At 44.7% G+C, this 26,956-nt stretch overlaps 2 protein-coding genes across 2 annotated transcripts in view; both read right to left on the reverse strand.

The window, feature by feature from the left end:
• Positions 1 to 4,524: 4,524 nt before the first annotated feature.
• Positions 4,525 to 13,234, reverse strand: ZC3HAV1L (zinc finger CCCH-type containing, antiviral 1 like). Its single transcript, XM_054692703.1, has 5 exons — positions 12,862 to 13,234; positions 11,771 to 11,906; positions 7,877 to 8,135; positions 5,902 to 6,027; positions 4,525 to 4,667 (listed from the first exon to the last, which is right to left on the reverse strand). The coding sequence occupies exons 1-5, from the start codon at positions 13,212 to 13,214 to the stop codon at positions 4,618 to 4,620; spliced, it is 924 nt and encodes a 307-aa protein (XP_054548678.1). The 5' UTR covers positions 13,215 to 13,234; the 3' UTR covers positions 4,525 to 4,617.
• Positions 13,235 to 19,842: 6,608 nt separating this feature from the next.
• The window catches only part of ZC3HAV1 (zinc finger CCCH-type containing, antiviral 1), a 41,944-nt gene continuing 34,830 nt past the window's right edge, over positions 19,843 to 26,956 (reverse strand). The window contains exons 11-13 of the mRNA XM_037514231.2: positions 26,129 to 26,259; positions 25,630 to 25,763; positions 19,843 to 24,030 (exon numbers count right to left, since the gene is read on the reverse strand). Of these exons, the coding sequence (XP_037370128.1) occupies positions 23,768 to 24,030; positions 25,630 to 25,763; positions 26,129 to 26,259 (528 nt within the window). The 3' untranslated portion in view covers positions 19,843 to 23,767. The remainder of the gene's footprint in view (positions 24,031 to 25,629; positions 25,764 to 26,128; positions 26,260 to 26,956) is intronic.

Here is a 26,956-nt window from a genome sequence, read left to right on the forward strand (position 1 = left end):
AGACATGCAGACAATGATTTATGTACTAAACCATAGTTAACAGTAAATCCCCAACAATAGAACGATGATTAAATAAACGATACACAGAACATTTAATGCGGTCATCAAGTCTAAATGTGATGCTTTCAATTATGTAGGAAAATGCTAGCAAAATAGTATCAATCCAAAATAGCATAATACAAAATTGTATTTACATAATCTCCCACTTAACAATGGTTCAACTTAAAGATCTTTTTGACTTTTATGATAGTGTGAAAGCAACCAGCACTCATTCAGTAGAAACTATACTGTGAATCTGGATTTTTTCAGGCTCTCCTGTGACCAGGGCAGAGCTGAGGGGCAGCTGGCAATCAGCCAGGAGATCAGGAAGGCACTGTACAGTGGACACTACAGTGGACCATTTTTGGATACAGATGGTTCCCCACTTAACGACAGTTTGACTTAAGACATAATGATGGTGTGACTTAGGATACTTTCAACTTATAATAAGTTTATGCAGATGGATGTAACACCATCATAAGTTGAAGAATTTCTGTATACCCTTAATATTAAAGGATATGCATGTGACTATTTACAATAGATATGGAAACAACCCAAATGCCAAAAAATAGATGACTGCATCGAGAAGATGTGGTATATATACATAATGGAATATTACTCAGCAATCAAAAAGATGAACTCATGCCATTTGCAGCAACATGGATGGAGCTGGAAGGGTTTATGCTCAGTGAAATTAGCCAGAAGGAAAAGGAAAAACATCGGATGGTTTCACTTATAGTGGGCTATAGGGGAACCAAATAAGGGATGAGGAGAAAAATAATCATAATAAAAAATTTAAAACCAAAATTAACAGGCAATTATAAACCAGAGACATTCTGCAGGGGAGAGGGAAGGAGAGGCATCAAAACAAGGGCACAAGGAACTATGGTGATGGCGCATGGGTAAATTGGTGGTAGGAACGTTATGGGGACTACACCTGAGAGGAGAAAGTGAATATTGTACAAAAATGAACAATGATATAAAATATATGTAAATAAATAAATTTGAAGAAAAAGAACATGTGCATGAAAAAGACTGAAAAGAAAAATCCTAAAGCACTAACAGCGATTATCTCTACACAGTAGCACTATGATTTCCTACTTAATAGATTTCTATATTCTCTGAAATTTCCACAATGTTATATTCCTAATTAATAATAAAGAGGTAAAAGATACAATAATATATTATTTTAAAAATAATAAATATGAGGTGGTGGATGTGCTAACTAACCGTATTGTGGTGATCGTTTCACAGTATGTACATGTGTTCAATCACCTTGCACACTTTAAACGCACAGGCTGGAAAATTTTTAAAGTAAAAATAACATTATAAATCAATATAAAAACTCAAAATGATACTTAAAACAAAATTTACACCTTCAGCTTACACCAAAAAAGGGAAATTGTTGCAAACACATATAAGACATAAGTATTACTTATGAATGTTTAGACCTATAGGTCTAAAATAAAAGTTGCCAAATACTTTTAAAAAAATAAAATAATATATGCCTTCATCAAGTAAAGTTTACTAGGGTGTATAAAGTTGAGTTTACTAAGGAGCTTTCAATTCATAAAAGACATTAATATAATCATTTTAGTTGACTTAAAGGACTAAAATTATATGATTATATCAAAAGATAACAATTCCCACTAAAAGCTCCCAAAGAATAGAAATAGAAGATGTTATTCTCTTTATAATAGAGAACATTTGTTTAAAACCAACAATTAACTTCATATTTAATGAGCAAATATCCAAAAATATCTTTTTATTACAATTTTATTTAACACAAAGACAAAACAGAAATACATAAGAAAAGACAAATAGTTCTGTAGCTATGATTTTATATTAAAAAAACAAATAGGCCAATTAAAAGAACAAAGACAAGTCACCAAAAGACAAATATTTTAAACATTAATAGCATTCTAATGATAGAGGTTCCCATACTGAGTAGCAAAACAAATGTTTAGCCAAGAAAGAATTCATGTAGTAAGAGCTATATAAGACCTAGACAAAAACAAGAACAAATTATAATGCAAGAAATCAAGAAACAAGTCAATGATGGAGAGTCTTTACCTTATTGTACATGTGAACATAAGTCTTAAAGAGTTCATTTTAGACCCAGGTGATTAAAGTTGAAACACCATAAAGACATTGACCTTATACAACACCTTCCTGGGGAAAAACCTTTTTGAATATTAAAAGTACATGTGGAGGGCCTCCCCGGTGGCACAGCGGATGAGCGTTGGGTTGAGGCTGCCCGCGGCCTCTGCAGCACCGGTTCGATCCCCGGCTGCTCCCCGGCCACCAGAGGAGGGTCCCCCATGGCGCACAGACCTCTCCTGCCGCCCGCTGCTCCCCTCAGCAGTGTACTTCGGTCCTTCTGCCTGCTCTGCTCCCCGCTCTGGCTTTGGTGAATTCTCTCACCCTCCCGCGCTTCTGACTGTACCCAGTGCTTGTATAAATAAATAAAAATAAATCTTAAAAAAAACAAAACATGATCTTAAAAAAAAAAAAAAAATACATGTGGAAAGAAAAAAGAACAACAAAGACCAGCATGATACTGATTCAGTGAATTGAAACGCTAAGTTTCACTCAATATATGGCAAAAAGTATTTAACTACCAAGTATGAGGATTACCAAGAAGAAATAACAGCTTTGCTCAAAGTTAGGGAATAAAAACACAAAGTAATGCCATGTACTGTAGCCAGTGCTGGGCTGGAGCTTTGAGAGCACCAAGAGAGCTCCGCTGGGGTCATGAAAGGCTAAAGGGCTTTTTTTTTTTTTAAGATTTATTTATTTATGCATATAAGAACTGGGGTACAGGCCAGAGGTACAGGAGGTGAGAGGATTCACCAGAGACAGAGCAGGGAGCAGAACAAGCAGATCTACTGAAATATACTACTGAGGGGAGCAGCAGGGGAGCCAGGAGAGGTCTGCTGTGCCATGTGTAGCAACTTGGCTGGGGATCAAACACATGCTACAGTGGCTGCTGATAGCTTCACAGTGCTGACACTTAACCCCTTTCGCCACCAGGGAGACCATTTTAAAAGGATCTAATTTTGCCAGGTTTTGAACCAGAAGGGAAGGAGTAGCTCTTACAAAAGAGGGAACATTCACAACCACAGGGGTCACGAGAAATGGCACAATCCAAGAACTGCAAGTAGGTCAACACATACAATATCGGTGTGCATTTTAAATATTCAGTTAAAAGTCAATATTTTAAAAATCTGAAATTCCTGATGCAAGTCTGGATTACTGGCTTCTTTCGACAAACTGGACAATGTGACAAGCTGGGCACACATTCCCACAGGCCCAGAAGGAAACAGAAGACAGCACCCCTTTCAGAGGGGACATTAGCACAGCATTCCCTCTCCCGTCACTTCTCTGACATCCAGCTCGGTCCACTTAATGCCCCTTTCCTGTCTCTGAAGGCGCTGATGTTTACAACCACCCTCCATAGGATGGGGGCCAATGGAGGTTATGGCAGAAAGAGCATTATGATTAGGTTTGTGTTTCCAAAGATCACCAGGCAGCAAGATGGAAAGCAGAGGGAGGCGAGGGCAGATAGGAGAGTGATGCAGCCTGCAAAGTGCAGTCAATTACAGATTACAACGGGGCTCTTTCATGAGGAACAGCAGGCGCCACCTAGCACCTCCCACCATAAACTCTCACCAGACATGACTTGAAACTACTGAGTTACCACTGAGTTACGTATCGCTGGAATATATGCCATCAGGGATGAAGGTCTGAAACCAGGCAGTATGGAGGGGTGGAAAGAAAGGGCAAAAAGGGGAAAAAAATCTCCAGCACTGGGTAACCAAATGATGGTGCGCGGGTGAAAGGGGAGAAAGAAACGTACAGGACAAGTTGCAGGTTTGGGGTTTAAGTCATTAAGTGGTGACACTCGAAAGGACGAACATGCCCGGAGAAAGGTTCATCATTCAATGTAGAATGTAAACTGCAGAGCCCACAGGCATGTAGCTTCTTCCCACCAGCCTCAATAAATTACCAAAGACCAGCTGGAACAGAGTAACTCTCTAACTGCTGAATCATCAGATGAAAACGACAGAAATGATGATATAAAGTGTCTCTGCAGAATGAATACCAACAGAAGACAAAAACGTAGTGTTGGAGAAAGGAATAAAATATCGTCACCAAAATTACATATACTTTGTATACGAGTATAATTATAAGATATATAAAAAGAACACTAAAATACAGAAGTCTCTCCATGTAAAGGATATACATGAACACGCTACACTGTTTCCATTCAGGATTTATGATGGCTTACCCAAAAAGTACACTTAGTAAAAGAATAAAATGTAAATAACAAAGATAATAATAAAATAAAATGCAAAAATAATTTTTAAAAAATAGCACCTATCAGAACTAGCAAAAAAAATATTGTTGTTGACGAGAGATAACAGAAATCGCATGAGTCTTACTGTCCATGAGGAGAAAACAGCAACTTCTCACTTTAAAAGGACATTTTTGCACATCTCCCCCAATGGAAAAGATAGCATTCTACAATAAACATTTCTCTAAATTAAAAAGAAAATTAGCTTTCCAGAAAAAAGATTACCTTGTTCCTAATTTCTCAAATGTTGCATTTTTGCAGGGCAGTTGAACTAAAAAAAAAAAAAAAAAACACTTTGCACACTGACATTTAGGGGTATTACTACAGCAAACACAGAGAGGGTTTCGTAAATTTGCTTCTCTGTGGTACATTTGATAAAGATTAAACATCTAAGTGTGACTGGGGATGGCTCAGAGAGAGGGAAGGAAGCAGCGAGTCAGCATGGCAGGGGTGAGGCATGTAGCTTGCTGATGGCCCCTCCTGAAGCACAGAAAAACTGGATAGAGCTTAGAGGGAGAGGAACTACACATCCTTCCGCCTGCAGCAGCTGGCTTTGGTTGAAAGTTTAGTAAGAGATGAAGAGAAGACACAGTGGGGTAGAAATCCCTGGCGAGCAGTCAGAGGATGGAGCCACAGGAACAGAGTATGGGTGATGTCCTACTATGCAAATCAAGGAGCCCAGCTGAAGGCAACCCCACAGCAGCACAGAAGGCCCAGGAATGAAAAGCAGGTACAAAATGCACAAAAGACACACAGAAAGCAGACACAGAGAAAAGTGACTCACACGTATGTTTGAAGGAACACATGTCGAAAGACAGTATCATTTAGCACCTACATGCTAAGCAAAAGCAAAGGATAACTTGAAAATTTGATATCATGTGGATTTTAAGAACTGTACTCAAGATTTGTTAGGAAAAATGGAAACATCCCAGAATAAGGGCAAGAGTTACGTAAATGATGATATATTAGTGTGTCTGTGCACACAAAGGATTATGCATGATAAATGTCAACCGACATGGAAAGATGTTTATAGAATATTAAATTTAAAAAGAGTATAAAGTGTAAGTACTCTGTGAATACCACAGTGCAAACTGTGGATAGAAAACACTGGTTCACTTACATCACAAATCAGTAGGAAACTGCCTCTTTCTGGCTCCACCAGCTTCGGGGAGCTCAGGGGCTGCACCCAGAAGAGCCACCTGCAGGGCTTGCCCTGGACCCACCACATCTGCACATGTGTTTTACCCACTCTTTGCCTCCTCAATGCCCAACCCCATCCCCAGCCACTCCTCCCCAATTTTATCCTCCACTGAGGAGGATTTTATTCTCCATTTCCATCTTCTTTAATTTTCACTACAGCCTGTGATGTAGGTATGATTGGGGCCATTATTAACCAACAATTATATCTAGGAACGGTTGCAGATGAAAGCTCAGAGGAAGCTGCGTTTATGACCTTCCAACTGGTCAAGCTGCGGCCTTTCTCACAGAAGGCCTTCACGGTTTACCTGCACCTGCCTTCTTGGGAGACTGAGCAGGGACAGAAACCAGAGGCCTGGCTTCCGCGGCCCCAGCTGCGTGCGCTCCTTGCTTCTCCAGGCCCAGTGACTGCTCCCCAGAGGAGGCTGAATTATCTGAAAAGAAGAAAAAGGTGAGCTTTCCTAAGACAGCCCTGGCATCGTTCTCAGTTTCTTATTTATGTTAGACTATGGCGCAGCTAATCAGATTTCAGACAAAACTCCCAACACGTTGATGTAGAGAGTTTGGAGATGAACACACACTCACAGCCCAACAGCAAAAGTCTCTCTTTTGTATGTAGGAGAGACCCACTACGCAAGGCCAGGAGAAAATGACGACAGGCCCCATGTGCAGGATAGAGAAGGGACCTGCCCCGTTTGGAGCTCCCTGATGGCCTCTGACTTTATGTGCAGAGTCCTCCCTGCCTTCAAACTGACTGCTCAGAAGTCAGCCACCGCCAGCCCAACATCGGAAAACCACAGAGGCTTAGCGGCAGCTCTGATGTTGTGAGTTGGTTTCCTATCACTGATTCCTCTCATGTTGTAGAAAGTGAAATTTTAAGACGCTAAACTAACTCATACTCTGACCACATCTGGGCTAGTATTTGCATGATAATGGGACTGAAGGGTCCGCCTGCAATTAATAATTACTGTGCACCACGGCGAGTGGAAGCTGACCATGCATGGTTCTACTCTCTATCTTCCAAATTTTTCTGTGATGTGGCTAAAATTTCTTAAAAGTTAAAAGAAAAATAACTTTAATTCCGTTTTATCGAGGAAAGCCATTCACACGTTATCCTGACCTTGCGATCCGTGGCCCATCTCCTTCCTATGTTTTCCCTCTTAAGGTTGTTCTCCCTATACTAGCGAGCTACTCAAACACTTGGGCTGATGCTATTAGCAGGCAGTGCTGAAGACAAAGCCCATGGCTTCCTTCCTTTGGTTAGTATCACCTTCTATATCATGAAATGTTTTTTTTTTAAGATTTATTTATTTATGCATACAAGAACTGGGGTGTAGGCCAGAGGTGTGGGGGGTGAGAGGATTCACCAGAGACAGAGTGGGGAACAAACAGACAGATTGAAATACACTGCTGAGGGGAGCAGTGGGCAAGCCAAGAGAGGTCTGCTGCACCATGTGGGTAGCTCCCTGGCCAGCCAGGGATCTAATTCGTGCTGCAGAGGCTGAGGACAGCTTCATAGGTTATGTCTTAATCCCTTGCTCCACCAGGGAGGCCCAATATATCATGAAATGTTGACAATTCTAAGCTTACGCAAGAACAGAGGAGCACTTCATGTACGAAGTGCTTCCCCCCCAGACTCACTTTTGGGTGAGACCTACGTGGTTGACAGTGCTTTGTCTGCCTCTGAGTATCTCACCATTGTTTTCAAGCATGTTGTGCAGCTTCATGTGCCTATAGGTGGAGATGATCTGAAAATTAACGACACTGGGAATATTCAGCCCTTGGTCCTGCAGCAACTGCAGGGCTGTGGCGTAAATGAGCTGGTGAGACCGCTTGCACTTCTGAAGCTTGCACTCTCCTCGCACAAAGGATTTGCACACGTGAAACTTGGTGCATTTGTCCTTGAGGTTGCAGTAGCCATAAACCGCTTCACCTCTGTTGTAGAGCAAACAGACCTGTACAGAAATAAGGCAACACTCAAAACAGTCATTTTCTCTATTTTTTAAATTTATTTATGCATACAAGAACTGGGGTGTAGGCCAGAGGTATGAGAGGATTCACCAGAGACAGAGTGGGGAACAAACAGACAGATTGAAATACACTGCTGAGGGGAGCAGTGGGCAAGCCAAGAGAGGTCTGCTGCACCATGTGGGTAGCTCCCTGGCCAGGGGATCTAATTCGTGCTGCAGAGGCTGCCAGCATGTACAGTGCTTCCCCCCCAGACTCACTTTTGGGTGAGACCTACGTGGTTGACAGTGCTTTGTCTGCCTCTGAGTATCTCACCATTGTTTTCAAGCATGTTGTGCAGCTTCATGTGCCTATAGGTGGAGATGATCTGAAAATTAACGACACTGGGAATATTCAGCCCTTGGTCCTGCAGCAACTGCAGGGCTGTGGCGTAAATGAGCTGGTGAGACCGCTTGCACTTCTGAAGCTTGCACTCTCCTCGCACAAAGGATTTGCACACGTGAAACTTGGTGCATTTGTCCTTGAGGTTGCAGTAGCCATAAACCGCTTCACCTCTGTTGTAGAGCAAACAGACCTGTACAGAAATAAGGCAACACTCAAAACAGTCGCATATAAGAGCTGGGGTGTAACTGCCAGAGGTACGAGGCATGAGATGATTCACCAGAGACAGAGTGGGGAGCAGAACAGGCAGATCTACTGAAATACACTGCTGAAGGGAGCAGCGGGCAACACAGGAGAGGTCTGTTGCACCATGTGGTCAGCTCCCTGGCTGGGATCAAACTCGTGCCATAGTGGCTTGATAGCTTGATAGCACTGAGACTTTAACCCCTGTGCCATCAGGGACGCCCCTCTTCTCTGCTTTTTAAGCCAAGAAATGAGAGGTTCTCTCAGTAGCAACTTCTGATAAATGGCTCTTACAATCATTGGGTTTTATCAGGGTACCCACCCCCACAATCTCACCCAGCCGCTACCACTCACAGCTTCCCCTCCCACACTTAGTCCCTCAGTTGACCTGCCCTCAGCTCCCAAAGCCTCTTGCCAGTGAGTGATTTCTCTGGAAACACTTGGTACCCAAAGCTGACCCCCTGGCCTCAAGGTCAGAACAGTTCTTCAGGGCACTTTGCTGCAGAGCCCCGGGTGAATCAAGTCAAGGTCAGACTGTGCTCTTCCTTCCCTGTATCCTGCTTCTTTCTTTTACCTCACAGAGTTTTCCCCAAGGACCCCTCCTTCAATAAATCATATGCACCTAAATCCCTATGTCAGGCTCGACTCCAGGGAAACCAATCTAGACAGGTGGCGCGAACAGATCATTTATCACCCAGACAAGGACATTTTTTGGGAAGCATTATTAATAATTACATTGGGACAACTGATGTAAACTGGATCTACCTAAGGCAAACCAAGACATAGCTGATGGGGAACTTTATGATATATCGAGCCATCAACCCTGAAACCACTAATCAATCAATCTTAAAATCACACTCAAAAAAGATGCTCAGATATTGCATGCCAGGTAATATAGCTGTACAAGTTTTAGCAGCAAAGTCTGACATCACTGTTAGCCCCCCAGTCCCAGGCAGGCAAGGAGGGTTAGCTACCTCATCGGTGCACCATGTATACAAAGAAATGTTACTATGAAATCAAACTTAAATCCAAACAAATCTTCACTGTTTACAATAATTTTAATTTACAGGGCCTCCCTGGTGGTGCAAGAGGTTAAGTCTCAGCACTATGAAGCTATCAGCAGCCATTGCAGCACAAGTTTCATCATCCCCAGCCAGGGAGCTGACCCACAGGGCACAGCAGACCTCTTCTGTCTCACCCGCTGCTCCCCTCAGCAGTGTATTTCAGTCAATCTGCCTATTCTGCTCCCCACTCTGTCTCTGGTGAATCCTCTCACCACTCCCCACCCCGCCCTGCACCTCTGGCTTGTACCCCAGCTCTTGTATGCATAAATAAATCTTTAAAAAAGTAGTAATTTTCACACAGTAAGTTTATATTTCATATAGTAAATTAAGGTAGTAGAAGAACATGCTAAATGATGTTATAAGTAATGCAATCAGTCAAATCTAAAACATGGGAAATTCTACTGGACACAAGTGACCTAGTTTAAAACAAAATGGCGCCCTACATGCCAATTTCCTAAAATGAACTCATAATTTTAGAGCAATTTCACCATCCACCACCAAAGAATTTCTGTAAAATATTTTTAGGGATTTAAATAATTCTAAAGCTTATCTGGAAATAGAAACAAGTGAGGATTAAAGGGAAAAAATTGAAAAAGAAGAGTAATAGGCACAGAGATGTACTATTATATATTAAAGCTACTTTAATCAGATGGCGTGATACTGGCTGAAGAATGTCCTGATCAAGAAAAGTAGAACCTAGACCTAGTCCAAAAATCAGAATATTCTGTTCCTTAAAGAGGTAACAGAACTCAGTGATGAAACTATCTGAGCCTGATGTTTTCCTGTAGAAGAATTTAACAAATGCTCCGGTTTTGTGGAGTTTTTAAAATGTTTATATTAGCACTTTTACCTTCTGGGAAGGAAAGGACTATTCTGGCTTTCTATTTCTTCTTCTCCCTCTTTATATAGACATGGACTCAAGGACTTTGGTTGACAGCATTTTTACCAGCACCTGTCAACATTAGGGTGAAAATACGGGATTCAAATTTTTTTAATACAAGAGCTGGGGTGTAGGTCAGAGGTGCAGGGGCTAAGCAGATTCACCAGTGACAGAGTGGGAGCAGAACAGGCAGATCTACTGAAATACACTGCTGAGGGGAGCAGCGAGTGAGGCAGGAGCAGTAGGCAAGGCTGGGCCATGTAGGTAGCTCCCTAGCCAGGGATCAAACTTGTGCTACAGTGGCTGCAGACAGCTTCATTACTGCTGAGATTTAAACCCTTGCACCACCAGGAAGGCCCTATTTTAATATTTTTATATCAATTTAATTAGTTCAGATAATGGCCTGATTTAACGTCATCTGATTATTCTAATAAGCAGAATTACACCGTGAAGTGGCAGGATGGAACTATATTTTACATGGACATGACTCTAAGAGACTGGACCCTGCCTCCTAACTGCTGCCATCCTCTCTCCCTTCCTGCCAACAGCCCGCTCCAGCTGCAGCTCCCACTCCTCTTAGGCCACGTGGTTGGAAGGTGTCAGGCTCCTCAGCACATGTGCCAAACCTGGCTTCAAAGCTTGAAGAAATTAGGAAAGACCCAGATGCCAAGAGGAAGCCTCTGGACTCCTAAAGCTGAGGCCAGTGCTGCCTCTGGGTAGGGATTCTGCAGGGCAGCCCCCTCAGCTGAACAAAAACCCAGCACACCTCCAGTGTTGCCACTGTCTTCCCTTCCAGACCCCGAAATACCTGGGATTTAAAATGAGGTCATGATGGGGCACTACTCTCTATTTTCCCAACACCGCCCCACCTTCACACCCTTCTTCTGTCAACCTGGGAGTCTCTACGCTAGAATCATTGTGCTAGATTACAAAATTCTACATTGAATCAAAAGTCTCTCGAATATTTTCCTCGAGGGCTCCAACTAGATTGTTTAAAAAAATTCTTTGTGTATAGCTAAACAGATACAAACATGCTAATTATGCCAGACAGCAGTTATAATGAGTCGTTTCAAGCATTTGGAACAAAGTCATGTGATTTCAAAGCAATTAAAATTAATAAATAAAGCCTCAATAAAGTAAATGGGGGAAATACTTGCAACAAATGTGACCAAAAAATTTATATCATTAAAGGCATCTTATTAATCAACAGGAAAGACAAATGCCTTAACAGTAAAATAAGTGAAAGCATAAACAGGCAAGCCACTAAAAGCAGTTCTCTTGTCAGAACTAAATTCAAATCTGTCGTTTACTGAGTGACCCTGGGCAAGTTGTTTAATCCCTCTGAGTCCAGGTTTCCTCGCCTGTAAAATGAGGACGGGTTATTAAGGACTAAGGTGCAGGAATTGCTTAGCATTCAGGAAGCACCCCAAAAGCCAGAAGCCATTCTTACTATTTCTAGACCACACAAACCCATGACTATGTGCATCAAAGCCCAGCAAAATCACAGCCTCCACAAAGATCAGCCCTATGCCTTCACCCCTCCCTGTACCCGCAGGCTGTCCTCTACAAGCAGACTTTTCATGTTCCCCACTGATTTCTTTCAGGCGTAGACAACACGGGGGTGACACTTTGGAGACTCACCTCAGGTAAAAGGCAGGGGTCATTCTGCAAAAGCAGAACTCGAAGCTGGGCCTCATTGAGGCCAAAAAGTCCATGGTTTTTCAGCACCTGGATGTTGACAGGTGTGTGGATATCATGGGACAGAGTGCAGGTAGACCTAGAATACAAAGCTCTGCATCAGATGCCCAGACGAAGAAAGTTCCAGTCTGTTGAATTCTTTGCCTAGGGCATTTTTTTTTTTTCGGTGTGCATTGCTGACCAAATGTAACCTGAGCACATGTTTCAACTTACATGTGAAATCAAATAATTTTTCATGAACCCACAGACAGCACAGCCTACTGAGCGCGCACGGGTAATTAAAAAGTTGGATAGAAGCAACTCCCCTCCAGGGTCATTTTCATTTCAAATGAAGTTGCTTTAAAGCCAAGGGTGCCTCCCCTCCGGGTCTCTGCCTTGACTGGGGTGCCCACCAGTGCAATGAGTGGCTACACTTCCTTCTCCACCCCAGACCGCTGCCCACCGCCACTGTCCACCAAGGTTACAAACAAAGCTTGCCCAGTCCTGCTCAGGAGGCCCCAGAGTCAACCACGGAGGCAGGCCTCAGAGGTGGCCTCAGAGGTGGCCTCAGGAGGCCCTTGCCCCACTGGCTGGCGGCCACATCCGGAGAGCACAGCCTCCCTCCAGGGAAACTCTGCGGTTATGAGGGGGCCGGCAGTCTCTCAATAAAGGGTTTAGGGGAATCCTCAAATGCACCCCAAAGGGCCACTGGAGTAAAGGCGCTCCATCCCCATTTATTCAGGGATCCCAGAGGCTGTTGCAGCTGCATTTTATTTTTTGACCAGGTTAAGAAATGCCAATTGAAACGACTTGCAGTCTCAGTCCGCTCTGAAGCTGGGGGTGCAAAAGAGGCCTCCCCCAGGCCTCGGTGGGGGCCCCTTCCAGAAGCTTCCCTCCCGCCTTTTCGAAGGGGCTCGCCCGCCCCCGGGACAAAGGGCCCCTTTTTCTCATTCCTCCGGGGTCCCGCCCGCCCCTGCTCCACCAGGCCCGCGGCCCGCGCGCGCCCACCGCGCCGCCGGGAGGCCGCCGGGTCCCCCGCAGCCGGGCGCGCTCACCAGCAGTCGCGGTTCGGGCACTTGCCCAGCATGTGGCGGCGGCAGAGGTGCAGCTGGTCGCAGGCCTGGCACGCGCCGCGCTGGTAGCGGGCGCAGAGGCGCGCGGAGGACACGGCCACGACCCGCCAGGCCCGCGCGCCGGGGCCCGCCGCCGCCTGGGCCTGGGCGCCCGGCGCGCCCTCGCCGGGCTCCACCTCGTGCAGCAGGAAGCGGTCGGGCCCGGCCTGGCGCAGCACGTCCCGCAGCCGCGCCTCCGACAGCTCCACGTGGGCGCGCAGGTCCTGCAGGAACATGCGGCCGCCGTGGGCGCACAGCACCTTGGTGAGGAAGGAGCACACGGTGGGCTCCGCCATGCTCCCTCCCTGCGCGCGGAAACCCGACGCGGCCGGCTCCTCCCAGTCACGTCCACGCTCCGGGCCGGATAGCTGGACCCGCCCGGGGGAGGGCGCGCCAGGGGCGGTCGGGGGCTGCAGCCCGGGCAGGGGCCGGGTGGAGGCCGCGCGCGCTCTGCCGGCTCCATGCAAGGTGAGCCCGGCCGGCCTGGCCCTGTGCAGTCCGGGAGTCATGACATCCGAGCAAATGAGAGAACTGGGGGCGCCGGTAAGGGCTGCAAAGAAGATAGGTAGTGTAGGAAGAGCAGGGCTGGAAGGCCTAGGGGACAGTCCGAGGGGGACCCGCTAGATCCAGCCATGGGGTGACCACCTGAGGGAAGCTGGACGTGTGAAATGCACATGCTGGGTTTTGAAGATTTAGAGTGAAATGATATGTAGGTGTGGGCCTCCCCGGTGGTGCAGCTTGAGCGCTGGGCTGTGAAGCTGCCCGCAGCCTCTGCAGCGCCGGTTCGATCCCAGCAGCCGGGCGAGGGTCCCACATGGCGCGCAGACCTCTCCTGCCGCGCCCGCTGCTCCCCTCAGCAGTGTATTTCTTCATCAGTGTGCCTGTTCTGTTCCCCCTGTCTCTGGTGAATTCTCTCACCCTCCCACGCTTCTGACTATACCCAATGCTTGTATAAATAAATAAATAAGCTTTTAAACAAAGAAGATACAGGGTCTCCCCGGTGGCGCAGTGGTTGAGCGCTGGGTTGCGAAGCTGCCCGCGGCCTCTGAGGTGCCGGTTCGATCCCCGGCTGCTCCCCGGCCACCAGAGGAGGGTCCCACATGGCGCGCAGATCTCTCCTGCCGCCCGCTGCTCCCCTCAGCAGTGTACTTCGGTCCTTCTGCCTGCTCTGCTCCCCGCTCTGGCTCTGGTGAATTCTCTCACCCTCCCGCGCTTCTGACTGTACCCAGTGCATGTATAAACGAAACAAACGAACAAACAAATAAATAAATAAAACATGCCTCTATAAAAGAAAAAAAAATTAAAAAAAAAAAAAAAAGAAGATACATAGGTGTGGCAGAGTGGTTAAGGCGATGGAGTAGAATGAAAGAATGTAAACTGACTCATCAAGATGATGTTAACCATGTTAAATTGATATTTTGGATCTATCCCATTAAATAAAATGTTACTACTATGTCATCTGTCTCTTTTACTTGTCTAATGTAACTTTGAAAATAAATTACATTTTATTTTTTTTAATTTTATTTATTTATTTATTTATATAAGCACTTGGTACAGTCAGGAGGGTGGGATAATTCACCAGAGCCAGAGCGGGGAGCAGAGCAGGCAGAAGGACCGAAGGACACTGCTGAGGGGAGCAGCGGGCGGCAGGAGAGGTCTGCGGCCATGCGGGACCCTCCTCAGGTGGCCGGGGAGCAGCCGGGGATCGAACCGGCGCTGCAGAGGCCCCGGGCAGCCTCACAACCCAGCGCTCAACCGCTGCGCCACCAGGGAGGCCCATAAATTACATTTTAAATGACGTATCTGGCTTACACGGTATTTCAGCTGGGCATTTATTAATTGGCTGTCCTTTTTGCCCAACACCTGCTCTTTGAATGAACATCTGTCCGGACAACTGACAATGCAGTGGCAGTTCAAAGACACGTGACACAGAACCTGGGACTCTGCCAGCTTAGCTGCAGGTTTGCAGGGTGGTTGTGAGGATGAAACGAATTAATATCTTCTGATATAAAGAGGATGACAACTGGCCACATAGTGGGAGACCATCTCAGCCATGCTAAGAAATTTGGATTTATGTGAAGACTTTGGGAAGCCACGATGGGGATTCAGCTGGGAAGTGACAACCCACGGTCTCAAAGCCTTTCCCCCTGATGTGGTGCAGGGAAAATGGAGTTACTCAGGCGTTTTCACCTTCCCACTGCTAGACTCTGAGGCTGCCACCTGTGGCCTTGTTTTCCTCCTAGGTTTCATTACCCACACGTGATAGCATGTTGTTGCAAAAAGTGCTGGGGACACAAGCACAGGGCTTGCACATTTATAGGACCCCTGGGCTAAGAAGCAAAGGATACAAGGGAGAGGAGAGAAGTCAGGGAGAGAGCAGGGAGATGGAGGGTGGGAACCATGAGCTCGGTTACTGCCTGCCCCCTTAATGCCTGCCTCCCTCATGCCCGCCTCCCTCATGCCTGCCTCTCTGCCAGCTAGTCTGCCAGCTAGTCTGCCTGTGTGCCTGGTTCCCTGCTTCAGCATTAAAACTATGTCAGATATACCAAGAGCTTCAAGATCCTTTTCCATTTGCTCTAATAAACCATGACCCTGCCCAGTCTGGGGTGTTTACCCCACATGTGGATGTCCCTTTATTGTCATTCGACTCTAAGCTAACGTCTCTTTACCAAGGTCTTCCCTGGCCTCCTAATCTAAAGTAACCTCCCAATCGCTGCATGGAAGTTATCACTGATATTTTTTTCCTGTTTATATGTATGTATTTGTAGGCTTCAAGCTTGTGAAAACAGGAAACTCATTTGTCTTGTTCACCACTGTATCCCCACACTATGCCTGGCCATGCTGTAGGCTAGGTATTTTAGAAAGATCCTTGGCAGCAATAGCAATGGATTTCTAGAAAAGCAAGACAAAATAGGAACTAATGGAAGAAACACAGGATTTGAGAGACTATAATTTCAATTTTTCACGTGTTGAGTTTGCAGTGAGCAATCCAAGGTAAGTCGCAAGGTGTGTGCGGCAATCAACAGGTGTGCAGGGCAAGGATTTAAGAGAGAGGGAGGTAATACAGATTCCCAAGATATCAAAGTCTTAAGTAATTGTAGTACAAGAGTTGATCAGATCAACTAGCAAAAATGAAGAGTGGAAAAGCAGAGGTGGAATGATAGACACTTGGGAAATATCAGCATTAAGGAAATAGGGATGGAAGAGAAAAATCAGAGGAGAACTGGCAAGTATCTCTTCATGCCTTGCCTATGTGCCTTGGGAACTCAGCGTTTACACTTGGACTCTCCACCGAGGGTCTTTTTCCTGCAGGAGGAGCAATGGACACAGGCTGGCATTACCAGGGAATGAATACCTCGAGGGAGAACCCTCAACCAGTGATATTAGGGAGTTAGTGATGTGGGAATCTACTTGCACTCCCAGAGTTGCTCTGACACGTACTTGAAACTAAAAGCATCTAAGATTCAACAGATACAGAAACCTAGGAGCCTCTCTTTTTCATTAAAAGCAAAAATCCTCTCCATGGGGCAGTTTTATGGCCTTGAAAAAAAAAAAAGTGGAGATCACAGACACCTTCATAAACAGAAAATGTCACAAATTTCCTTATTTCTCCTTTATTCCTCTAGGAACCTTTTTGTTCTATGGAAACATAGAAACCTTTTCTCTCCTCCACGCCCCCCCCCCTCATTTAGGGAATCTCTTCTTCCATGTACATAAATGAATTTTTTTTCCTCCTGTTCATCTCTTGTCAGTTAAATTCTCAGGCCCCCAGGAACTGAACCTAAGAAGACAGAAGAAAATGTTTTCCTCCCAGATGGTGCCTAAATATCACAGGACATCATTCCTCAGCTGGAGCAACTTGGAGATTTATATTCCATAGTCTCCCGGACATTCCTCAGTGGACTTGAACCCCAGCTGCCGGCAGCCATAATCTGTTCATTAGCAAACCCTCTATTGATTTTCTTTTCCTGTGTCAACTCCCCACTCTGCTACCAGAGTTATTTGGGGTTACCTCCCAAATAAACTGCTCACACTCAGTTCTTTTCTTTTTGCTTCTGGGAGAACCCAGCCTAAGATAGAAACTGGTAGAGAGGTTAGGAGGGGAAATGAGAGACTCACTCATGGATGCACAAAAGAATTTCCAAGGAGGAAATCATCAGCATTATACAGACTGCAATATGTATATTGCAATACATATACAAACTGCCCATGTTTTTCCACATGGGCACTGGTAAGTGAGGCGAGTTTATTTTAGAGATATGAGAATAGTCAAGTTTCTTTTTTTTTTAATTTATTTATACAAGAGCTGGGGTACAAGCCAGAGGTGCAGGAGGGTGAAAGGATCCACTAGAGACAGACTGGGGAGCAGAACAGGCAGATTGACTGAAATACACTGCTGAGGGGAGCAGCTGGCAAGCCAGGAGAGGTCTGCCGCATCAGGGGGGAAGCTCCCTGATGGGCCAGGAATCAAACCTGCGCTGCAGAGGCTGCGGACAGCTCCACAGTGCTGCACACAACCCGCTGCGCCACCGCCACCAGGGAGGCCCGAGAATAGTGAAGTTTCCATCGGTTAAACATAAAGAAGGAAAAAAAAAGAAGTCCAGAGGTTACAGATTACTTAAAAAAAAAAAAAATTATCTGGAAAGGTAAGGGAGTGATAATTACAGGAAGCCATAAAGGTGAGGAAGTATCTTGTCAGGAGGGACCAGCACAGGTGCATGCCAGGAGAGCCCGTAAGGAGGAAGGTTGACAAGATGGCTGCAAAGATGGGAACTCATGGGGGGAGACTTGCAAGGGAGCAGAAGAGAACAGGACACTGGGAGAAGGAACCTCAGGCAAAGGGAAAAACATCTCTTCCATTTAGACAAGAGGAAAAAGATGTTTATAGGTTAAGACAGAGACATAGAAAAGCCCCAGTAGCTATTTTTGCATTGCTGTTGTTGTTAAGACAAGACCAAGAGGGCCTCCCTGGTGGCACAGGGGTTAAAGACACATCACTATCAAGCTATTGCCAGCCACTGTAGCACTAGTTCGATCCCTGGCCAGGGAGCTACCCACATGGCACAGCAGACCTCTCCTGTCTCGCCCGCTGCTCCCCTCAGCAGTATATTTCAGTCAGTCTGCCTGTTCTGTTCCCCACTCTGTCTCTGGTGAATCCTCTCACCCCCACACCTCTGGTCTGTACTCCAACTCTTGTATGCATAAATAAATAAATCTTGGAAAAAAAAAAAGACAACACCAAGAACCGGTGGGGAGGGTCACCTGAGGAGACAGGGAAGGTTTGGCAGAGCTGTTGGGAGAAGGCTGAAGAGATGGATGGGGAGCACAGAGGTGAAGCCAGGAACTCATCGTGGCATTAATTCAGACAGCTTTGCAATTCTCACTCAGAATAATGTTTAGAAACATAATTTGATTAATCCTCTCTTAGGTTTGCCAAATGGATGGGACATAAGGTCAAAGGTTCTGAGTGATTGAATATAGTAATTGAAAGAGTGGGCTGAAACAAAAGCAGGGCGGGGCTGAAGTAGATGCAGAGAATGTAAAAGAGGAAGGCAAGGTGTGTCGGGTGGGCTGTACAGAGGGTTGAAGGGAGATGAGAGGGCAACTGAGTCAGAGCAAATCTTTGATGCCTGTGGAAGCAGGACAGGGCAAATGTGCAGGGGCTAATGGGGGCAGATTGGGGAGGTGAGAGCAAAGAGGCAGAGAGGTGGCAGAGCAGTGTGGTTAATGTGGGTTCTGGGCCAGAACCCCAGTGATTCATAGTCCTGGTTCTGATACTTATTGGTCCCGAAAATGGGTAAATGATCTGATCTTTCAGCAGTGGTATCGAGTCTGGGGCCAGAAGTGCATGAAATTGATATATGGGAATAAATGAGCTCCTTCATGGGGAGGTGTGGACAGGAAAAAAGAAAATCACAGAGCAGACTACGGGGGCCAGGGAGTGACATTATTTCAAGGAGAAAAGAGGACTTTGGAGTGAAGGCTAAAGATAACAAGCAGGTTCACAAGGGAATGGAAACTTGAAACGTGACACTAAGGTTGGAATGGTATTTCAGAAGTTGAGTTTGTTTTTTTTTTTTTAAAGATTTATTTATTTATACAAGAACTGGGGTACAGGTCAGAAGCACAGGGGGGTGAGAGAATTCACCAGAGCTGGAGCGGGGAGCAGAACAGGCAGACGGACCGAAGACACTGCTGAGGGGAGCAGCGGGCGAGGCAGGAGAGGTCTGCTATGCCATGTGGGGTTCTCCATGGCCAGCGGGGAATCGAACCGGCGCTACAGAGGCTGCAGACAGCTTGGCAGCACGGCGCTCAACCGCTGCGCCAGCAGGGAGGCCCTCAGAAGTTGAGTTTTTAGGATTTAGGGAATTCCTTGAAAGTTCTGATCTACCTTCCAGCTCAGATTCTGAAGCTCATTCTGAAACCAAGGATGACCACCCACGATCTCTAGCACAGGGTTTGAATAAGTCGCTCCAGGGACATGCACTGTAGAATGAGGCTTCCAGAGGGAGCAGGTGGGAGTGGGGAGCAGATGGGGTGGGCACCAAATGGGCTATGGTGGAGGACCATGGGTGCTTTGATGGTTGGTGGGTTTGGTATGGTGACATATATCTAAAGACGTGTGAACCTGTACCCCCAAAATTATATAGTGTGGCAAACCACTATTCCTTCAATTACAAAAAAAAAAAAAACTATTAAAATAATGTGTGGAGGAGTGACTGATAGGACATTCTGCTGATGATCATTTTTAAAAGTGGTGAGTTAGCACCTTCCAGCCGCTCCCTCTCAAAGCCCCAATGGTGGGCTTCTCCACCACCATCACCTCCTTTCCCTGGCAGTTTCCTAGACCTTCAGCCCTGGAAAGATGAAGCTGGAAGAGGTAAGAAACTTTGGTTACCCTTTTGGAAATACCTAGGAAATTGACCGAATAAAGACAGCAGAGCAAAATTTGTATTTATTTCCTTTTATTAGATCGTCTCAAGTAAGGTTTGAAGAAGGACAAGAAATGCAGCACAACTATTAAGGTGTAAGTAATTGAGCTTACTCTACTCAACAAAGCATTTCCACGTATTAGCATCTCAAAAGCTCAGCTTATTTATTGGAGGTTGCACAGAGAATAAAGACAGGCTGGCTCCACCCTCAGGGAGCTTACATTCTAATGCAGAAAGCAAACAACTTACAGCTGGGTAGAGCCTCCCAATGAACAAAGCAAGATGCAAAGTTACTTTGTAAATCTGGCGTTTGGAAAGCAAGCAAGCATCTGGCCTGAAGTCCAGAAGAACCTCCTTGTAGAAGCAGCAATTAAGCTAATCTAAGGATGGTAGTTACCATTGTTAGTGGTTCTCACTGTAGTATCATGGAAATGGATGGGCTGTTGTTTTCACCACACTTGGGGGTTATCACTGAATGCAGCTGGGGATAACCGAAGTGTATGGGTTCGTCCCATACAACGAAGAAGTATTCTGTATACAGTAACGTCTGTGGACACTTATGTAGAACCTACAGTTCATCTAAGAGAATACAATTTTATTTTTTTCCTCTTAGACAATCTGTAATATGTATTGTCCTATTATCCTATTTCAATTAAGCTACTTTCACACTTTCCCTTACCATGTACAGATCAGTTATAGGGTCTGTTAGGACTTACCCTAAGGCTGGTTTTCATTCTGGTGTGACCCCTATCGCTAATATTTTTCACTTTCCTGTATTTCTTTACAGAAAGTAGCCTCTAATCGACTCTTAAATCCAAACCTATTCAGTAAAAGTAGAAGTCAATGCCTATTTCACTGTTATGATGCCAGACAGGATAATCCTGCCTGAGTATTTACCTATTGAAATTCTTTTTTATCTCATTACAAAATTCTTTCCCTTTGTTTCTCTGTTGTAATAGGGCACTACATTTTCTTAAAGAAGTGTGTATGTGTGAGTAGATTGTATTATCTATGAATCCTCTCAGGACAGCAAAGGAGATGCTTTGAAAAGAATAGATCTGGTAAGATTTGGGGGAGGAGGGACTTCTGTAATTGGGGTAGGAGGAAGTGCTTCTGGCACTTAGTGTGTGAGCAGAACATCTTACAACACACACGACAGTTCCTTACAAGAAGGAATTACCCTGCGCTCTATACGAATTTTGAATGTCTCTCTAGACATTCATGTATGACCTACAGTTCGTCAGCAAAAATACAGTTTCTCATTTTCTCCATACCGACAATCTGTAGATTTTCTTGCATTAGTATCTTTATTACACTCTTTCTCTTATAGAAACAAGTATTAGGGCCTCCCTGGTGGCATAGGGGTTACTTTCAGTGCTATCAAGATATCGGAGGCCTGAGTTCGATCCATGGCCAGGGAGCTGACCCACATAACACTGCAGACCTCTCCTATCTCGCCCACTGCTCCTCTCTCTGTCTCTGGTGAATCCTCTTACCACCACCCCCAAACCTCTGGCCTAGACCCCAATTCTTATATGCATAAATAAATAAAAAATAAATCTTTAAAAAAAGAAACACTATATGTAAGTTACTGTATCACTAGTTTCTATTTTAATGTCCACTCATATCCCTGCTTTTTCATTTTCCCGTAGTTCTTTGAACAAAATAGTTCTGATCTCTACCTTAAGTTCATATGTACTCATTTTAAGTAGATGGAAAAATCTGATTACTTAATTAGGGCTTCTCATATAATAGGGCCCATGTTATATAGCTTATATTTCCCTTTTATGTTAATTTTCTTTCTAAAAATGTATGTAGTCGAGTATATTACCACTGAATTGCATTTTGAGTACACTAAGGTAGATGTTACAAAGCATTTTTCATTAAAAAGGGCGGGGGGTGAGAACCACTGGGCTAGATGAAAAGGGAACCGAAGAACTGAGCAGAAATTATGGTGGCTTGTGTGGGGCCATAATAATGAAGCTGAAATTTATTCTAAAGGCATGATCAGATGTGTGTTTGAAAATTAAGTAAAAAGTTAAAAAATATAACCATCTGGCTGCTAAGCAAAGAATAACTCAGAAGGGAAAAAACAAAGAAGAAAAACTGGACGTAGGAACCGCTCAGATATGTGGGGCGCGAGAGGAGTCAAGATGACTTGGGATTTCTGCTCGAACAGATGTATGGATGGGGACACCACTTACTATAGGTAGGATCTGGGGGACAGCGGATTCCTTCCCGGGAGGCAGATCAAGAGCTCCATTGTGGACATTCTAGTTGTGCAATGTCCAGCTAGAGATGAGTCAGAAAGAGCAAGCTGGACACATTTCTCTCTCTAATGAGAAAGATCAGGGAATAAAAACTCCAAAACGGAAGCTACCACGAAGAAAAAGGAGTGAATGAGAGAAAATTGTTGTGGCAAGCATCCCAGAGCATAATCTGACTCTAAAAGCCCCTCCATGTTTGTTAATGGTGGAGCCCTCCAAGCCAAGGAGGGGTGGGGATCTTTGTATGGATATAAAATCTGACTAATATGGCATCATCGCTAACGCTGATTGGTTGGGGGAGCATGTCTGCTAAGAGGAACTATTACAGGAACTCCGTGGGACTGGTTTGGAATTAAAAAAAAGGAAAACCTTGGGCCTCCGCTGGTGATGCAGCGGTTGAGCGCTGGGCTTCGAGGCTGCCCGCAGCCTCTGCAGCGCCGGTTCTGACCCCTGCCGCTGGCGAGGGTCCCACAAAAAAAAAAAAAAAAAAAGGAAAACCTGATTATACCAAGGAACGAACTCTTGTCAGACACCTCAACTGTCCTACAGACTATACCTACAATCTGCTATATTTAGAAAAAGAAGCCCCTTGCAGGCATGAGGACTGCTCGAGGCGTTCTCTTCTGATTCAGTGCTCACCAGGAAACTAATCTTGCCTCCTTAGGGGCCCAGCCTTCAATAGGGGTGGCCCAGCTTCTAACTCCTAGGTGAGCCTTATCTACTACAGCAAATGGCTACAGCGCTCAGGTTTATTAGTCATACTTGTGTGAATCTGGTTACTGTAACTCAGTGCCCCCCTCCACCACTAGATATAGACACATCAAGAAAGATGCACCTGAAAAAAACCTGCCCTGCAATCATATTAATGACAATGTGTCCACTGCCACCACTGTATACTGGTGTTGGTAACAGCAACTGCATATTGCCACTGCCAACACAGCTAAATAAACGGGCCGTTAACTCCATGTGGTTGCTTCTCCCTGAGCCACACCTAGTGGCTCTGCACAATTGCATTCCAGAAAGCCCTCCTAGATGGAGCCCCCTCATGTAGGGAACTGTGCCCTAAATCAGTTTCACCACAAAGGTAAAGTATAACCTTATCACTAGGTCTGTAATACCATTCAAATTACCTTTACTTTCCTAAATACCCCGCCCCCCCCCAATGTTTCACAGTCTTCCATCTAAGACTATGCTCTCTTAGGTCCTTATTTCAGAAAGCATTTTTAGATTTCTCCTGAATTAATTTTCTTTCCATTTAACCCAAACAAAACCACGCCACATTAAAAACTAGAAAGTGGTTGTAAAGGAAACATGGTTCCCTTAGAGAGCTTTAGAAATCACTTCCACTTGTGACAGTGGTTCCCAAACTTTAGGACACACTTGATTCTTCAGGGAGTTGTTTAAAAAAAAAAAAAATCATACTCCAGAAGTAAAAATTTCTAAACTTAGAAATAAATCACTATTTGGAGGTGCAAGCTGGACACCAGAATTTTGAAAAGTTTCCTATATGATCTAAACATGCAGCGAAGTCTGGGAACCACTGATGGAAGGAAGTTGATCTCTTGGCGAAGAAATAGAAAGGTTTAACCGCAATCTGGCGTATTGAACACAACAGCCATGGTTTCCTGTAGGTCACTGTACTGAGCGTTTCTAACTAATTATGCAGCCTTTGTCTATTTCAGAATATTCGATCACATACTGTGGGTAAATCTGATCTTTCTCAAAGATGACAAAAGTGGAGGGATTCACCCTCGTATCCACACAGCTGTCATAGTGGAGAGGACACGTCGTGTACCCCTTATTTCCTTCAGTGAAATTTCCAACCAAGACTCGGGCTACAAACATGACGGCGTGCTTGGGTTCAAACGGGTAATTCTTATGGGAAGAGATGGCATCTTTTGTGAAGTAAGTCCCTAGAAATAATCAGAAGGGATAAGAATTAATATAAAGAGAGGTATACAGTTATACAATTATTTATACACAATGAGGTCTCTGTAGATTCTTTTTAAGTTTTCTAAATAGACACATCCTCTTCAAATACAACATTTTTGTTTCTTTCCAACCACTTAGCATATTGATCAAAAATGCAGATCACATATGTAAATTGTATTTCTACTTTCTAGGTAAGTATTTGAGTCCTTACATAACTCTCCTGAGAAACTGAAGGGTTCAAATTTCACATGTGTTATTTCACTCAAGATGGTTACCCCACTTCCCCAAGCATTTCTAGGCAAGTTTTAGTGATTCATTTAAACTTACTAAACTTATGACATTCTCCAGTCACTCCCCCATCTTAAATCCTTCATTCGCTTCCCACATCTTTAGGGTTCAGTCCAAGTTCTACTGTGTGGCCATACAGCCTATATCACTTGTCCCTGACTCTATATGCTAATTCCACAAGGCAGGTGAATACCCCCATATCCCTTTCTCGGAGGCACCTCTCCAGCCAGGTTAGGAGTCTGAGGGCCTGATCTGTTCCATTAATGGCAGCCACATATTCATGATCACTTCATTAATTATGTCAAATAATTGAGGGTGGGGCTGTCCAACTTGTTCACCCCTGTGTCCCCCAGCATCTAACACTCCAAAATATTTGTTGACTGACTCACTGGCTTCTTGCTTACAGGTGATGTATGGATTTAATCTCAATTACCTGAGTTGGACCTACACTGAGACTGTGACAAATCTTATTTGTTCCCTAAAGATAAGCAATTATCTTATTTGTTCATTTGCTTTTTTAAGACTGGTGTGAAGGGGCCTCCCTGGTGGTGCAACGGGTTAAATCTCAGCACTAAGAAGCTATTGGTAGCCACTGCAGCACGAGTTCGATCCCCGGCCAGGGAGCTACCCACATGGCACAGCAGACCTCTCCTGACTTGCCCGCTGCTCCCCTCAGCAGTGCATTTCAGTCAATCTGCCTGTTCTGTTCCCCACTCTGTCTCTGGTGAATTCTCTCACCCGCCAGCACCTCTGGCCTGTACCCCAGTTCTTGTGTGCATAAATAAATAAAATAAATCTTTTTTTTTTTTAAAGAGTGGCATGAAAGTATTTAGAAGCACAAAGCTACCTCAGTCCCCAGGTGACCCTCGTGGCCTGAAATGGGTAGATGCCTCTTTGACTAGAACATAAGATTGGGAGAAGCTGCTATTTCAAGTAGCTTCCAGGGATGGGCATGGGCGAGAAAGAGGCATGGCTAGAAGTGAGTAGTACTGGACGACAATGTAGCCAACAGGTGGGGTAGTTTGCAGGTTTGCATGAGACTCTGGTCCCTCTCCCCAAAAAACAGAAGACAGGAACAGGGCTAAGGTGCAACAATCAAGTCCCACGTCAATTTCCTGCTCTAATTTGGGTCACTTAAGGTTAACCCACATATATAGTCTCTCCAGGACAGCAAAAGCCTGCACGTGCTGGTTAACACCTAATAATGGCATGTCTCTCCTTAAGAGAAGCACATGTAGACTTTGACTCATGAACTCCCCGGTGAGTCCTGATGAGTCCATCCCAATACAAACCTCTTCCATATTTGGTCTCATAAATTCCATGTAAGGTATAGTCAAAATTATCCGCACAGATTGTTGCTACATGGGCGCGGCTTGCTGCATAAAATAGGATTTCTTCATCCTTCTTCAACATGTTCATTTTTTTCCTAATGAAGGAAATGTGAGACTTATACCAGAACATTCCTTTCCCATTCCAGCTAATGATATTAATTAGGCTGAAATCTAATTGTCTTAAAATTTCATTCTATCACATTGCATTACGGAGCTAACAATTAGACAACAGCTGTAAAAAAATAAATATGTGAAATCTTTTTAATGATAGACACATGAAACAGTGAATTGTAAAACTAAAGCTGAAAAAGAGAAGCTCAAGTTTGAACAAAGAAGGAGCAACTAGAGCTTACAGACACTGTTTCACCAAAATAAACTGGTAAATACAAATCTTGAGGGATAAATCTTAACCAATCTTTTCAAACATTATGTAAAGAAACCTGATAATGTGGCCACCAACCTTTCAAATGAATTTAAAAGCTTCCTGTTTTGGATCTTCTTTATCTTCTCAATCTTGAAGTTTTTCATGGAAGCTTTAAAATGCTCACTTATTCTGGCATATTCTGAAGTCAGGTTACTGACCTCTAATAACTAAAAAAAATAAATAGAAATACATAAATGTTAAACAGGAAACATTTAAAGGACGATATGGCCATATGTGTAGCCTGCTACACCATGGGGAATCTAAGTGAGGTGGATAAGCTGGTTTAGGGTTTCCACAGCTGGCAGCGCATTCCAGTAATGAACATGGCCTTGGGCCCATCTGTCCAGGCTGACTTAACAAAATACAATGCTAAAGAGTCAAGGGAAACCCCTAACCTGGCAGGCATCTGATTTAGTTCAGTGAGTCCGTGGCTTGAGCTCAGTCCATGGGCAAAGGCAATGGAGGTGCCCAGTGAGCCCGAGCAGAGAGGCCGTGCCCAGCGCTGGAGTGACTGGAGGCTGATCAACCTAGCAAGGGTCTGGCGCCAACCAGGTGAGGTGAGAGGAGGAGCCACCCTTTGACTTTGGCAGAAAGCTCCTTCTCAACTCCCACTCATGAACAAGTCCCTTTTCCTCTGAGGTCAATTGTCTAGTCTATGGAGACACTATCTACCTCAGAAGGTCGCCCATGTGAGATCGTGGGTGGCGGGACTGTGGAGACCAGGCGGCGCCCATTGAACAGACCAGGTAGCTGTTCCCTGGGAAGGCGACATCACCACAGAGATGTGTCGACCTTAGAATCTCAAAGTTAGTATTGTGAAAGCAATTCATTCACTCAAAGACACACATTGGTAGCAAAGTATTT

This window comes from Talpa occidentalis, unplaced genomic scaffold (genome assembly GCF_014898055.3).
Source record: "Talpa occidentalis isolate TD23 unplaced genomic scaffold, MPIMG_talOcc4v2.1, whole genome shotgun sequence".
Taxonomy (NCBI): domain Eukaryota; kingdom Metazoa; phylum Chordata; class Mammalia; order Eulipotyphla; family Talpidae; genus Talpa; species Talpa occidentalis.